The sequence below is a fragment of the Lagenorhynchus albirostris genome, chromosome 3 (genome assembly GCF_949774975.1).
Source record: "Lagenorhynchus albirostris chromosome 3, mLagAlb1.1, whole genome shotgun sequence".
NCBI classification, from domain to species: Eukaryota; Metazoa; Chordata; class Mammalia; order Artiodactyla; family Delphinidae; genus Lagenorhynchus; species Lagenorhynchus albirostris.
The window spans coordinates 159,636,994-159,651,778 of NC_083097.1; the positions used below are offsets into that span (position 1 = coordinate 159,636,994).

Sequence of the window (14,785 nt, forward strand, 5' to 3'; positions counted from 1 at the left end):
GAAGTGGAATGACTGCATCCTATGGTAATTCTGTGTTTAATATTTTGAGGAACTGTCGTGCTCTGTGTCATTTAGGGGTCAGTTGCAGACATGATACTCCTCTATCCCTAAATAAGTCACCGTGTGTTTCCTAAAACACAGCCTCAGCACAGTTATCAAAATCAGGCTTATTGGACATTGATACAATTCTATAATCTACAGACCTTATTCAGATTTGCCAACCACCCTGTTAATGTCCTTCACAGCAGAAGAAAGTTCCAGATTATAGGTAGGGTTCAGTTGTCCCATTTCTTTAATCCCCTGTGGTCTGGAAAATTCCTCAGTCTTCCTTTGTGTCTCACGGCATGACATGTTTGTTAAGAACTGCTCAATCCTTCGGAGAGTGTCCGTCAGGGTGTTTCCTCATGGCTAGATGGAGGCTGCGTGTGTATTGGGGGCAGGAATCCGACAGAAGTAATGTTGTGTCCTTCTCCGTGCATCATATCAGGAGGCACTGGTTATATTGCTGTGTCCCATTCTTGGTATCATTGACCTTGATCACTTGCTAAAGGTGAGGTCTGATGGATTTCTTCTTTGCAAAGTTATTCTCTTGCCCTTTGTGATGAAAAAGTATCCATAGAGAGATACTTTGAGACCCTGTAAAGAGATGCTTTGAGACCATATTAGCATCCCCTGGTGAGTCTCACCTGAATCAGTTATTATTTTAGTATGATGCTTGCCAAATGATGGTTTTCTAATTCCATCTTACCTTCGACACTTTTTAAGACCTTCTGTGAGTTTATTTGTATCTGCGTGGACTCATGGGTACTGTCTTCAACAGATGATAATCTCTTAATTTTTTTTTAATTTTTATTTTATATTGGAGTATAGTTGGTTTACAGTGTTGTGTTAGTTTCACGTCTACAGCAAAGTGATTCAGTTATAAATATACATATATCTATTATTTTTCAGATTCTTTTCCTGTATAGGTTCTTACATCCTTCTCTCTTAATTTTGATGTTCCAATTGTCCCAGATTTGGCCCGTGGCAGCCCCTTCAGGCTGGCTCCTGTATCATTCTTGAGCACTTCTTTCCTTTTTGGTTTCAGGCTCACTTTTTGGAAATGCATTTTTTTAAACTTTATTTTTTTATTCAAACAGAAAGTCACACAAATTATAATCATCCTCATCAGTTCACTCAGTCCCATGTAATTAATTGTTTTTCATCTTGGTCTTTTGTTAGCACTTTTATGAATTCATCACTTTTCCATTAGAGTTCTGAAAATGCTTATTCATTCAGTTCAGCAGTATAGTCAGTTACCAGAAACCTGTACTTGTCAGAGCCTTTTCCATGAATTATTTGAAGATGAAACCCTTTTATAGGAACTTTTTTGTTTTTTGCGGCACGCGGGCCTCTCACCGCTGGGGCCTCTCCCGTTGGCGGAGCACAGGCTCCGGACGTGCAGGCTCAGCGGCCATGGCTCACGGGTGCAGCCGCTCCGCGGCACGAGGGATCCTCTCGGACCAGGGCACGAACCCGCGTCCCCTGCATCGGCAGGCGGACCCCCAACCACTGCGCCACCAGGGAAGCCCAAGCCAAGTGTGTTTGACTTTAGCCTCTTTGGGCCAAGTGCTCACTTTTTCTTTTTCACTTTTGAAAACATAATTGAATGTGGCCTTTTATGTCTCCTTTCACTCAGCATAACATTTTCAAGGTCCGTCCCTGTTGTAACATGAATCAATGCTTCACTCCTTTCCATGGCTGTGTTGGGTCTTTGTTGCTGCGTGCAGGCTTTCTCTAGTTGCAGCGAGCGGGGGCTACTCTTCGTTGCAGTGTGCGGGCTTCTCATTGCAGTGTCTTCTCTTGTTGCGGAGCACAGGCTATAGGCACGTGGGCTTCAGTAGTTGTTGCATGTGGGCTCAGTAGTTGTGGCTTGTGGGCTCAGTAGTTGTGGCTCGTGGGCTCAGTAGTTGTGGCTCGCAGGCTCTAGAGCGCAGGCTCAGTAGTTGTGGTGCATAGGCTTAGTTGCTCTGCGGCATGTGGGATCTTCCCAGACCAGGGCTTGAACCCGTGTCCCCTGCATTGGCAGGCGGATTCTTAACCACTGTGCCATCAGGGAAGTCCCCACTTTCCTTAAAAATTAAAAGTTTTTGTATCCCCATTTCCCCTACGTGTTCAAGATCCTGATAAAGGGACATAGTTCATCATTTAAGGGAAACGAGGAGGACCCCAGATTGGGTGCCTTCACATATCTGGGTCCTTCCTCCTGCCCAGGCAGTTGGGAATTTGAAATTCCTGCAAATTATGTGTGTGTGGAGGGCTTGGAAGTGGATATTTACTCTGTAGATTTTATTTTATTTCACTTCATTTCATTTCTTTCTTTTTTTTTTTTTTTGGCCATGCTGTACGGCGTGTGGGATCTTGGTTCCCCAACCAGGGATTGAACCTGAGCCCCCTGCAGTAGAAGCTCAGAGTCTTAACCACTAGACCTCCAGGGAAGTCCCATACTCCGTAGATTTTAGGTTTTCCATTGAGATTGAGAGAAAAGGCAGAAAGGAATTCCAGAAAGTTGTGGAGGATTTAAAATTGGAATCTGGGGCTTCCCTGGTGGTGCAGTGGCTGAGAGTCTGCCTGCCGATGCAGGGGACACGGGTTCGTGCCCCGGTCCAGGAAGATCCCACATGCCGCGGAGTGGCTGGGCCCGTGAGCCATGGCCGCTGAGCCTGCGCGTCCGGAGCCTGTGCTCCGCAACGGGAGAAGCCACAACAGCAAGAGGCCCGCGTACCGCAAAAAAACAAAAAACAAAACAAAACAAATAAAACCCCACAACAACAACAAAATGGAATCTGGCAGTTCCCAGCTTTCAACAAATGAAGTACAGTTGGTAAAGAGCCAAATTCAAAATCTCCAATGGAGAGAGTCTGGTGCACAGGGAACGGCTTGGGCTGCAGGGAGTAATGTGCTCAGATCCTGGACTCAGGGGCAGAGGCCCGAGGGAAGCTGTTTGTCTTCCTGTTAAGAGGCTCCTGACCGACTTCCCTGGCAATCCAGTGGTTGAGACTTTGCCTTCCAATGCAGGGGGTGCGGGTTCAATCCCTGGTTGGGGAGGTAAGATCCCACATGCCTCACGGCCCAAAACACAAAAACATAAAACAGAAGCAATATTGTAACAAATTCAACAAAGACTTTTTAAAAAGTGGTTCAGGGAGTCCCTGGTGGCGCAGTGGTTGAGAGTCTGCCTGCCGATGCAGGGGACACGGGTTTGTGCCCTGGTCCAGGAAGATCCCACATGCCATTGAGAGGCTGGGCCCGTGGGCCATGGCCGCTGAGCCTGCGCGTCTGGAGCCTGTGCTCTGCAACGGGAGAGGCCACAACAGTGAGAGGCCCGTGTACCACAAAAAAAAAAAAAAAAAAGTTCACATTAAAAAAAAAAATTTAACAGGCTTCTGAGAGCCCCTGGTGTCAGCACACAGCAGATGCCTTTAGGGTCTGTGTTCAGGGAGCCATTCAAAGGTAAGGAGACTGATATAGACTGTAGCTTCCTGCTTTCTCTTTTTCAAATTGTGATAAAATATACATAACATAAAATTTACTATTTGAACAATTTGTAAGTGTACAGCTGAGTGGCATTAAGTACATTCACACTGTTGTGCGCCCGTCACCATCATCCGTCTCCAGAGCTTGTTCATCTTCCCAAAATGAAATCCTGTCCCCATTAAACACTAACTGCCCATTCTTCCCTCCCCCCAGTCCCTGGCGCCCGTCATTCTACTTTCTGTCTTTATGAATCTGACTGCTCTAGCGACCTCATATAAGTGAAATCATACAGCTTTTGTTCTTCTGTGTCTGGCTTCTTTCATTCAGCATAATGTTTTCAAGGTTCATCCACGTTGTAGCATCTGTCAGAATTTCCTTCTTCTTTAAGGCTGAATTGCATTCTGTTGTATGGATATACCAAATTTTATTAATCCATTCATTAGCTGATGGACATATGGGTTGTTTCCATCTTTTGGCTATTGTAAATAATGCTGCTATGAACAAGGATATACAAATATCTGTTCAAGATCCTGCTTTCAGTTCTTTTGGATATATACCTGGACGTGGAGTTGCTGGATCATATGGTAATTCTATGTTTAATTTTTTGTGGAACCACCAAGCTGTTTTTCCACAGGGGCTGCACCATTTTACATTCCCACCAGCAGTGCACAAGTGTTCCGATTTCTCCGCATCTTTGCCAACACTTGTTACTTTCCATTTTTTTAAGATATCCTGGTGGGTGTGAAATAATATCTCACTGTGGTTTTGGTGTGCATTTCCCTAATGACTAATAATGTTGAGCGTCTTTTCTTATGCTTATTGGCCACTTGTGTAGCTTCTTTGAACAAATGTCTATTCATGTCCTTTGCCCATTTTAAAGTTAAGTTGTTAGGTTTTTATTATTATTATTGAGTTGTAAGCATTCTTTATATACAGTTGACCCTTGAACAACTTGGGCATTAGGGGCACCTACCTTCTGCACAGTGGAAAACCCATCTGTAACTTACAGTCAGTCTTCCATATGCTTTGTTCCTCCATATCCACAGTTCCGCATCTGCAGATTCAACCAAGCTCGAATTGTGTGGTGCTGTAGTATTTACTGTTGAAAATAAATCTGCATATAAGTGGACCCATGCCGTTCAAATCCGTGGTGTTCAAGGGTCAACTGTATTCTAGATATAGATCCCTTGTCAGATACGCGGTTTGCAAATATTTTCTTTCACCCCAGGTGCTGTCTTTTCGTTCTATTTATTGCGTCCTTTGATTCACAATTTTTTTTTCATTTTTATGAAATCTTAATTTCTCTAATTTTTTCTTTTATTGTCTGTACTTTTGGTGCCATTGAATTTGTTTTTAAGATGGAAAAGAGCTCACTGGGTCTCCTTTTGGGGATTAAGGGAAGTTTCATTTATAAACCCTTAAGTTTTTCCCCTACCTCTAGTATATACTGAGTCTGAGGTCAGAAGGGCAGACTTCAAGAGTTCCCTGGTGGCCTGGTAGTTAGGATTCTGGGCTTTCACTGCTGTGACCCGGGTTCAATCCCTGGTCAGGGAACTAAGATCCCGCAAGCCTTGTGGTGTGGCCAAAAGAAAAAAAAAAAGAAAGAAAGAAAAGAAAAGAAGGCTTCAATTTGATAGTATCACTCACTAGCATACATATTCTGATCTTGCAGTGCAACCAGGTCACTTTTTAGCATTTATGCTTCACACATGGGTGCGAGGAATGTGCACAAGGATGCTTGATGCAGTATGGCTTAAAACTGAGGAAAATTGGAAGCCACTTAAATATTCCAGTGTAGGGGAATGTTTAAATCCAGCTAATTTCTGAGATGGAATATTATGCAGCAGGGAAAAGGGAAAGGAACAAGATTTACATGTAATAATGTAGCTAGATCTCCAGAACCAACTGCTGAGTGGAGAAAGCATAGTTGCTGAAGGATGCAATTGATGTAAAATGAAATACTATGTGTTTTCTCGGATAGGTGTGTAGAAGGGATAGAAATAGGTCTGCATGGATGTGTGTGCTGTTAACAGTACTTTCTTCTGAAGTATGGGAATGGGACCCAGACTCAGGGTGAGGGGGCTTCAAACTTGATCTGTCTGGCTTTTTAAAAATATTCCAACTAAAAAAAAAAAAAAAAAGGTCTAGCCTATTTGGGGCTTTCCTGGTGGTGCAGTGGTTGGGAGTCCGCCTGCCGATGCAGGGGACACGGGTTTGTGCCCCGGTCCGGGAAGATCCCACGTGCTGCGGAGAGGCTAGACCCGTGAGCCATGGCCGCTGAGCCTGCACGTCCAGAGCCTGCGCTCCGCAACGGGAGAGGCCACAACAGTGAGAGGCCCGCGTACCGCAAAAAAATATACATATATATATACCAACTATTTTCATGTCCTTATCTACTAATTCTACCATCTGTGTTGTTTCTGGTCCTGTTTCTTTTCTTTTTCTTTCTTTCTTTCTTTCTTTTTTTTTTTTTTTTGGCCATGCCACGTGGCTTGAGGGATCTTAGTTTCCTGACCAGGGATTGAACCCGGGCCATCGGCAGTGAAAGCGTGAAATCCTAATCACTGAAATCCTAATCACTCGACCACCAGGGAATTCCCTTGTCCTGTTTCTTTTCTTTTCTTTTTTAAATTTATATTTACAATGATTACATAGCAGGGTTTTTTCCTTTCTTTTTAAAAAATATTTATTTATTTTATTTTTGGCTGCGTTGGGTCTTCGTTGCTGCGTGCGGTCTTTCTTTAGTTGTGGCGAGCGGGGACTACTCTTTGTTGCGGTGCGCGGGCTTCTCATTGCAGTGGCTTCTCTTGTTGCGGAGCTTGGGCTCTAGGTGCTCGGGCTTTAGTAGTTGTGGCATGTGGGCTTCAGTCGTTGTGACTCACGGGCCTAGTTGCTCCGCTGCATGTGGGATTCCTGGACCAGGGCTTGAACCCGTGCCCCCTGCATTGGCAGGCAGATTCTTAACCACTGCGCCACCAGGGAAGCCCCCGGTCCTGTTTCTATTGATTGATTTTTCTCTTCATTATGGGTGGTAGGTTTTGGCTTCTTTGCATGCCTGGTAAGTTTCAACGGATGCCAGACCTTGTGAATTTTACCTGTGGCATGCTGTATCCTTTTGTATTTCCTCAAAATATTCTTGATCTTTGTTCTGGGATACAATTAAGCTACTGGAAACAGTTCCTTTCCAGGCTTGCTGTTCAGTTTTGTTAGGCAGAACCAGAGCAGTCTCCGCTCTGGGGCTAATTTTTCTCCACTTCCTTGTGAAGTTTTTCCACTCTGGCTGGTGGGAACAAGTATTTCCAACCTGGTGTGAGCTCGGAGGCTTGTTCGCTCTGTTCCTTTCAAGTGGCTCTATCCCTGGCCTCTGCATGCGTGTAAACCCATCAGTCCTCGGACTCTCGAAAGATCTCTGGATCAACTTCTAGATTGATCTCTCTCTCTCTTCCTCCCTCTCTCTCCCTCTCTCTTCCTCTCTCCCTCTCTACACACTCTCTCTACCTACTTCCCTCCTCCCCTTCCCCTCCCCCCTCCTCTCCCTCCCCCTACTTCCTCTTCCCCCCAGGTACCTCCTGTCCATGACTCCACTCTGCAAACTGTAGCCTTCTTACACTTTCTAGAACCTCAGCTTTGACTCCTCAACTCCACGTCTGAAAACTGTTATTTTACACATTTTGTCTATTTTTTTTTCACTTACGCCATATTAGGCAGAAATTTTGGATTTTTTTTTGGATTTTTTTGGATTTTTTTTAAAGGAAACGCATTGTTTTAAAATATAATTTAACATTGTTTTATTTTTTCTAGTTTCTTCTATTGTTTTATTTTTTCTCCCTGTGACATGGGTACTACTGTTCACCCATTTACAGATGAGGGCGCTAAAGCACAGAGAGGTTGAGTGACTTACCCAGGGTCACCCAGCCAGGGAGTGGGGGGAGGGGAGGGAGAACAAACCTGGTCACCTGGCTCTAGAGGCTCCACCCCTGATTCCTACCCTCCACCATCCATGCAATTAAGAGCTGCTTTTTTCCTTTTTAAAAAAATTGAGATGAACTTGCATAGTATAAAACTATTTTAAAGTATACAAATCAGTGGCATTTATTACATTCACAGTGTTGTCCAACCACCACCTCTATTTAATTCCAGAACATTTTTATCATCCAAAAAGGAAATCCTGTCCCCGTTAGCAGTCACTCCCCATCCCCAGTCCCCAAGCCCCTGGCAACCATTGATCTGCTGTCTGTCTCTGTGGATTTGCCTGTTCTGGACATTTCACATAAACAGAGTCATATAATATGTGACCTTTTGTGTCTGGCTTTTTTCATGCAGCATGATGTTTTCAAGGTTCATCCACATTGTAGCATGTGTCAGTGCTTCATTCCTTTTCATGGCTGAGTAATATTCCACTGTATGGATGGACCACATTTTGTTTATATCCTTTCATCCAGTGATGGATACTTCAGCTGTTTCAAATAGTGAGGAGCTACTTTTAAATGTAGGAAAGGATGAAAAGGAAAGGGGTCACAGCCAGCAGTGAGTCCAAACCCCCACTTACAGTTAAGAAAAACAAGGCACCCTCAGGAGGGTCGGGTACTTGCCCAGGCTCACCTGGGTCTGTATTTGTTCTCAGTCCAAGCTTGAACTGCTCACTTGTTCAGCCGACATTCACCAGCACCTAATGTGTGCACATCTTGGGCCGTGGCCAGGACATTGACCTGTGGGACCAAGAGAGCATGTAAAGCAGGCTGGGCATCCAGAATGTCTTCTTGGGAGGCTGAGACATGAAGGCTAAGGAGTCAACTGACTGGAAAGTGATGGGAAGAGCATTCTAAGTGGAGGGAATAGCCAGTGCAAAGGCCCTGAGGCAGGAGTGAGTCTGGTATGTGGGAGGCTGTGTTGGTAGAAGTGAGCAGAAGGGGGACAAAGGGAGAGGAGGGCAGCATCCCGACCCCTCAGGGCATCGTGGGCTATGGTGGGGAGTTAAGATTTTTATTCTGAGCGTGGCAGGAGCCACAGCAGAGCGGAAGCAGGGAAAGCCTGCGTTGTGATTTTATATGCTGCCTTGGGGGACAGGAGGCTGGGGCAGTGCTGGGGAGGAGATGGGGCTTGATCTCCAAATCAATTTGCCAAAACAAAACTTGGGTGTATCCAGCAAGCGTCAAGCAAACAGTGGTCTATAACATCCTATTATTTTTAATGTGTGGCCATTCAAAATAATCACTCCGGGCGTGCAGCGCGCGCAAACAGGGTGAATATTGATAAAATCACGGGAATGGAAACAGGGAGCACAGATCTAAAACCTCCAGCGCTTCTCAGGGGTTCAATGGTGTAAAAAACAATACGGTCAGGTAGGAATCATGGTTGTGTGCCAGCGAGCACCAGGCCTGCCTCGTCTCTGAATCCATAAACCCTTGAAGACAGTCCCCTCTGATTCCCACCACCACACTCCAGGGAGCTGAGAAGACAAAGGAGCATGAAGAATAAAAATATTAGTGACTAAGAAAAATGATTGTGGGAGAAATTAAATAGTTTACAAAGTTTTCTCTTTAGCGTCTTTTAAAATAGATCTCACACAAAATATAACCAGCCTCCCCCCCAGCCCTCTACCCATCAGTGTCTGCAGCTCACCGTGCACCACGTTTGGGGAGCAGGTTTGCGCTCTGCCCTCTTCTGTCCGGCGGGGAGGGCTTCCTGATGTCACACGTAACTGGGCTTAGCAAGAGGGCTGGGGTCCCAGATCCTGGTGTTGGCATTTGAGACTCCCCCCCGCACACACACCTGCCTCGCCCCACCTACCCTCCAGATGTCCTTGTCTCCAGGTGACCTCTCTGGGGAGCAATTTGGAATTATCTATCAGTGAGGAAAGACCTGCTGTTCCAGGCATCGGATACTCTCCAGAGCAACTGCAGTCAGTGGGGCACAGATTTGGCATAGCGTGGGTATAGGAAGGTCAAGGCAACCAGAGAAAGAAATCCTGCAGCTGCTGCAGGAGATGCAAGAACTCACCTCTAGGGACTTCCCTGGTGGTCCAGTGGTTAGGACTCCACACTTTCACTGCCGTGGGCCTGGGTTCAGTTCCTGGTCAGGGAACTAAGATCCCACAAGCCGCGCAGCGTGAACAAAAAAAAAAAAAAAAAAGAGCTCACCTCTAGTGAATTCGGCACGGCCAGATGCAAAAACTGCTTCGCCTGGGACCTGCCCATAGAACTCTGTAACATCCGCCAGTGGTAGCATGTCCAAATTACTGCATGAGATCTGAGAATAATATGAAACAGCCTGACCGATAATCATTATTTGGGGTATTAATTTTACCATGAAGAATGCTCAGTTTTTGATATTGAGCTGAAACCTTCATCCCTGAACGTCTCTGCTCACCCCTGGACGCCAGAGCTGCCAAGATCATCATTCCTCCGGGAAAGTTGGTTCTGGGTCTGCTGTGCTCTGGGTTGTGGGCCATCTGGGGGAAGGACGCCCAGTCATGGGCTCTGCCACATTTCCCCAGAAAAGTACGCATGTGGTGATCCATCATAGCCCTTTTTTCCCAGATATATATTTATATATACATATATATGTATGTACTTATGTATACATATTCTTTTTCAGATTTTTTCCATTATAGGTTATTACAAGATAGTGAATATAGTTCCCTGTGCTTTACAGTAGGTCCTTGTTGGTTATCTATTTTGTCTATAGTAGTGTGGATCTGTTAATCCCAAACTTCTAATTTATCCCTCCCCGCCCTTTCCCCTTTGATAAACGTCAGTTTGTTTTCTGGGTCTGTGAGTCTGTCTCTGTTTTGTAAATAAGTACATTTGTATCATTTTTTTTTAGATTCCACATATAAGTGAGATCATATGGTATTTGTCTTTCTCTGCTTGACTGACTTCACTTGGTATGATAATCTCTAGGTCTATCCATGTTGCTGCAAATGGCATTATTTCACTCTTTTTAAAAAAAATTATTTATTTTTGGCTGTGTTGGGTCTTTGTTGCTGCGTGCAGGCTTTCTCTAGTTGCAGCGAGCGAGGGCTACTCTTCGTTGCAGTGTGCGGGCTTCTCATTGCAGTGTCTTCTCTTGTTGCGGAGCACAGGCTATAGGCACGTGGGTTTCAGTAGTTGTGGCACGTGAGCTCAGTAGTTGTGGCTCGTGGGCTCAGTAGTTGTGGCTCGTGGGCTCAGTAGTTGTGTCTTGCAGGCTCTAGAGCGCAGGCTCAGTAGTTGTGGTGCACAGGCTTAGTTGCTCGGCGGCATGTGGGATCTTCCCGGACCAGGGCTCGAACCCATGTCCCCTGCATTGGCAGGCAGATTCTTAACCACTGTGCCACCAGGGAAGTCCCTATTTCACTCTCTTTTGTGGCTGAGTAATATTCCATTTATGTATATATCACATCTTCTTTATCCATTCATCTGTTGATGAACATTTAGGTTGCTTCCATGTCTTGGCTATTGTAAATAGTGCTGCTATGAACTTTGGGGTCATCATAGCCCATTTTTGTTTATAATTCATGATGTTCTTAAACCCCTTCATTCCTGAGGTGGTTAGAGGCTCCCTAAGGAGTTGGGTCCATCTGTAAATATATGTTGAGACCCTGCTATCTACCATGCACCAAGTCTATAAATAATTCTTAACAGGTGTAACAAAGGGAGAGCGTAATAACGAACAACAAAAATAATAGTAGTCATGGTAGTCAACATTATTCGAGTCCCTACAGTATGCCAAACATTGCTTGGAACTCTTTAGCGTGAATTAGTTCCTTCATTTGTTATAACTACCTTGTGAAGTAAGTACTTTATTATCCCCATTTTACAGATGAGGAAACTGAGGCACAGAGAGGTTGAGTGACTTGCCCAAGTCACTGCCCTTCCCCCCACAGGCAGGGTGCATATCCAGGAGACTAGCCTCAGAGGCCATGGTATCATGCTGCTGCCCACGGAGATGCTGAGAGAGTGGGTGGGGAAGGGGCTGAGGGAGGAGCTTTGGGATAGGCCAGCGCATGTGCCTTCCCGCTCCGCACGGTGAGTCAGGAACCCCGCCTGTCTTCTGAGGATAGGTCACTCTGTCCCCAGGGATCTAGTTATCCCTGCAGCCCTGACCTAATGCCATATTTCCTCTGCTCTTGCTCCCAGGAGCTGGAGAAGCTGGGGCTCGGTGACAGCGTGGACCTGCATGTGTATGAGATTCCTGTGGAGTACAAGACAGTCCAGAGGCTCATCCCCGCTCTGTGGGAGAAGCACAGTCCACAGGTAAATGGGGCAAAGATGAGTGGGGGAAAGGTAGGTGCTTCCCCATCAGGACCTGCAGGTGGGTGCCCCACACATGGATGGCTTGTGTGACTTTGTTCCTGCTCTGATCACATGGCTGACGCCACAGCCTTATTTCCTAAAGTGCCGCACTTTCCTGGGTTACCCTTAGAGGTGAGGGAGGAAAGCAAACATCTGGAACTTCACAGAGCCTGGTTCTGTCCCACTTGAGTTCTGTATCAGTCATGACCTGTTTGGTGATAAGTAACAGTCAAATCACACCTCAACCCAGATTGAGCCCAAATGTTGGTATGCTTTAGGTATAGCTTGACTCAGGTGCTCACCCAATGTCGTCAGCCTCCTCTCTTGACCACGTAGCTTTGCTTTGCTTTCCACTTTGCGTTTGCTTTGGCAAAGATAGGTGGTTGCCGGCTGATATCCTCCCAACTCAGCCGCTCAGCAGAAAGAGAACACCCCCCCTCCAAATAATTCCCCAAAGTCTATGGCTGATTCTCATTGGCTGGCTCGGGTCACAGGCCAGTCCCTGAGCCAATCACAATGGTTGGGGAAGAAGGAATGCTCTGATTTGTGAAGCCTGAGTCCCACATGCCCACTCCGGTGGCCAGAGGGTGGTGTGACCTCTCTCCAAACCTCCTAGAATGAGAAGAAGTGGAGGGTGGTCCGCAAAGGGAAAATAGCTGTGGGAGGGAGCTGTGGTTTTAACCCAATGTGATGGAATGGAGGCCAGACAGGCAGGAACCACACCCTCCCACAGAGGTAGTTTTGACCCAGCCAAGACCTTGGGCAGGAGCCATCTGGGAACTTACCTGGGCTGGTATCTCTGACAAGTGCAGTCCCAGTCCCCTTTGTGGGGGCCTCACTCAGCTTCCGACCCTAGCCTGCTGTTTCAGATTCTCCGGGGCTGGCTGGAGTCATCTTCCTTTCTAAGAAGCCCTCTCATTGCACCTCAAGTAGAATTTGTCCCATAAGGGGTGGGTGGGTGGGATAAAGTGGGAGGTTGGGATTAACATACACACACTACTATATATAAAATAGATAACTAATAAGGACCTACTGTATAGCATAGGGAACTCTACTCAATACTCTGTAATGGCCTATATGGGAAAGTAATCTAAAAATGAGTGGATATATGTATAACTGATTCACTTTGCTGTACACCTGAAACACAACATTGTAAATCAACTATACTCCAATAAAAAACTTTTTTTTGAATGTGGCTACTTTCTTATTTTTATTATTGTAATTAATGAAGTTCTGTGTCCTAAGGTACACATTACACTTTGTATCCATGGACCCTTCTTGATACATAAAAGTATCATCAAGTATGTAAAAAACAAAAAGGTCAGGCAATAAAGCAAAAATAGGACAGTAAAAACAATACGATATTCACTTTTGTTTCCTTTAAAACAGAAGTGTTCTTAACAATTGCTTGCTGTTGGCTCACAGAACTAGAGAATGTATATTAGAACATCTGTACTCAGAACAGTGATCTTCCTTGGCCGTTACTGTGATAAGAAGCAATAAGCCATATAATTTACAAGAAGAAAGCTAATGAATCCTTCAGAAAACACAACCTGGCCGTTTATCTTCAGTGCAAAATAATAAGGTGGCAGGAGTGTATAGAGAAACAAGTCTTGGAGAACATCCTGTAAGGGAATCCAGCTGTGCTTGTATGGTCACAAGCTTGTTATAGAAATCAAACAATTCCTTGTGACTGAATTCCACAAGAACTTCCTTCAGGCTCTTCGACTCTTCATTGCTCACTCCTAGCTATAACACAGCTTGAGGAGATTTTAGTTTTGCTTGGGCAGAGTGAGCCATCTATCTGAAGGTTAAGCTGCCATCCGACCGTCTCCAGCTTCTGGGGTGCGAGAATCCTCTGCCTGAACTTTTCAATTGTTTCTTGACCGATAGATGACCAAGCATTGACAAATGCTTCTGCTTTGTCTTGTCTAAGATGAATGTTCTCTAACTGCTGCTGCAAAGCAGCTGGCTTCACGTTGTGATATACGGCCTGTTCTAAAATGAATGATATTGTTGCAAGAACTAGGTGAAGATCTTGTCTCTCTAGAGAAAATGCAGCTTGGAGTCTTTCTTCCTCTTCTTCACTGAAACTATTCTCAGCCTTCAGGCGAAGTTTTTGAAGAATTGGGGTGAGCAATCGTGGAAGTCTTCTTATATCTATTTCATTTATCAGCGACACTGCTTTTTTCATGCTGGGGCTCTCCTGCAGAGTCAGTGCCGTGGATGCCGCCATCCTTGAAGCTCCCTCAAAACTCTTTTTTAAAAATTAGAATTTGGGGGCTTCCCTGATGGCGCAGTGGTTGAGAATCTGCCTGCCAATGCAGGCGACACGGGTTCGAGCCCTGGTCTGGGAAGATCCCACATGCCGCGGAGCAACTGGACCTGTGAGCCACAACTACTGAGCCTGCGCGTCTGGAGCCTGTGCTCCGCAACGGGAGAGGCCGCGACAGTGAGAAGCCCGCGCACCGTGATGAAGAGTGGCCCCCGCTCGCCGCAACTAGAGAAAGCCCTCGCACAGAAACGAAGACCCAACACAGCCAAAAATAAATAAATAAATTTATTTTTTAAAAAAATTAGAATTTGTCCCTTTTTACAGAGGGGGACCTGGAGGCTCAGTGAGATGTGACTGAAGGTTCTGTGAATGAGCTTTTTCCTCTACTGTCTATATAGTCCTGCCTTATTCTAGCTAAAAAGAAAACCTTTAAGACATGTTCATGTCTTAAAAATGTCTTAAAAATGTCTCACTATATAGAAAGGAACATGTCTTAAAAATGTCTCACTATATAGAAAGGAATAAAGAAGAAGGATTTTGGGTCCAGGCTGCTACTGATGAGCTGTGAGGTCTCAGGGAAGCTCCTTGGGCTCCCCGTGCCTCAGTTTCCTCCTGTGACAGGTGGAAATAATAATAGTCAGGAATCAACCAAGCACAGATCAAAAATATTTTTTAAAAAATTCCAGAGAATTCCCTGGTGGTCCAGTGGTTAGAACCC

At 45.4% G+C, this 14,785-nt stretch overlaps 1 protein-coding gene and 1 pseudogene across 4 annotated transcripts in view; one reads left to right on the forward strand and one right to left on the reverse strand.

The window, feature by feature from the left end:
• Positions 1 to 14,785, forward strand: part of PGPEP1 (pyroglutamyl-peptidase I) — a 58,997-nt gene that overhangs the window by 7,145 nt on the left and 37,067 nt on the right. For all 4 annotated transcript variants that reach the window (XM_060144791.1, XM_060144792.1, XM_060144790.1 and 1 more), the window contains one exon: positions 11,637 to 11,753. In XM_060144791.1, the coding sequence (XP_060000774.1) occupies positions 11,637 to 11,753 (117 nt within the window). The remainder of the gene's footprint in view (positions 1 to 11,636; positions 11,754 to 14,785) is intronic.
• LOC132517924 (COMM domain-containing protein 10-like) lies at positions 13,332 to 14,036 on the reverse strand (annotated as a pseudogene).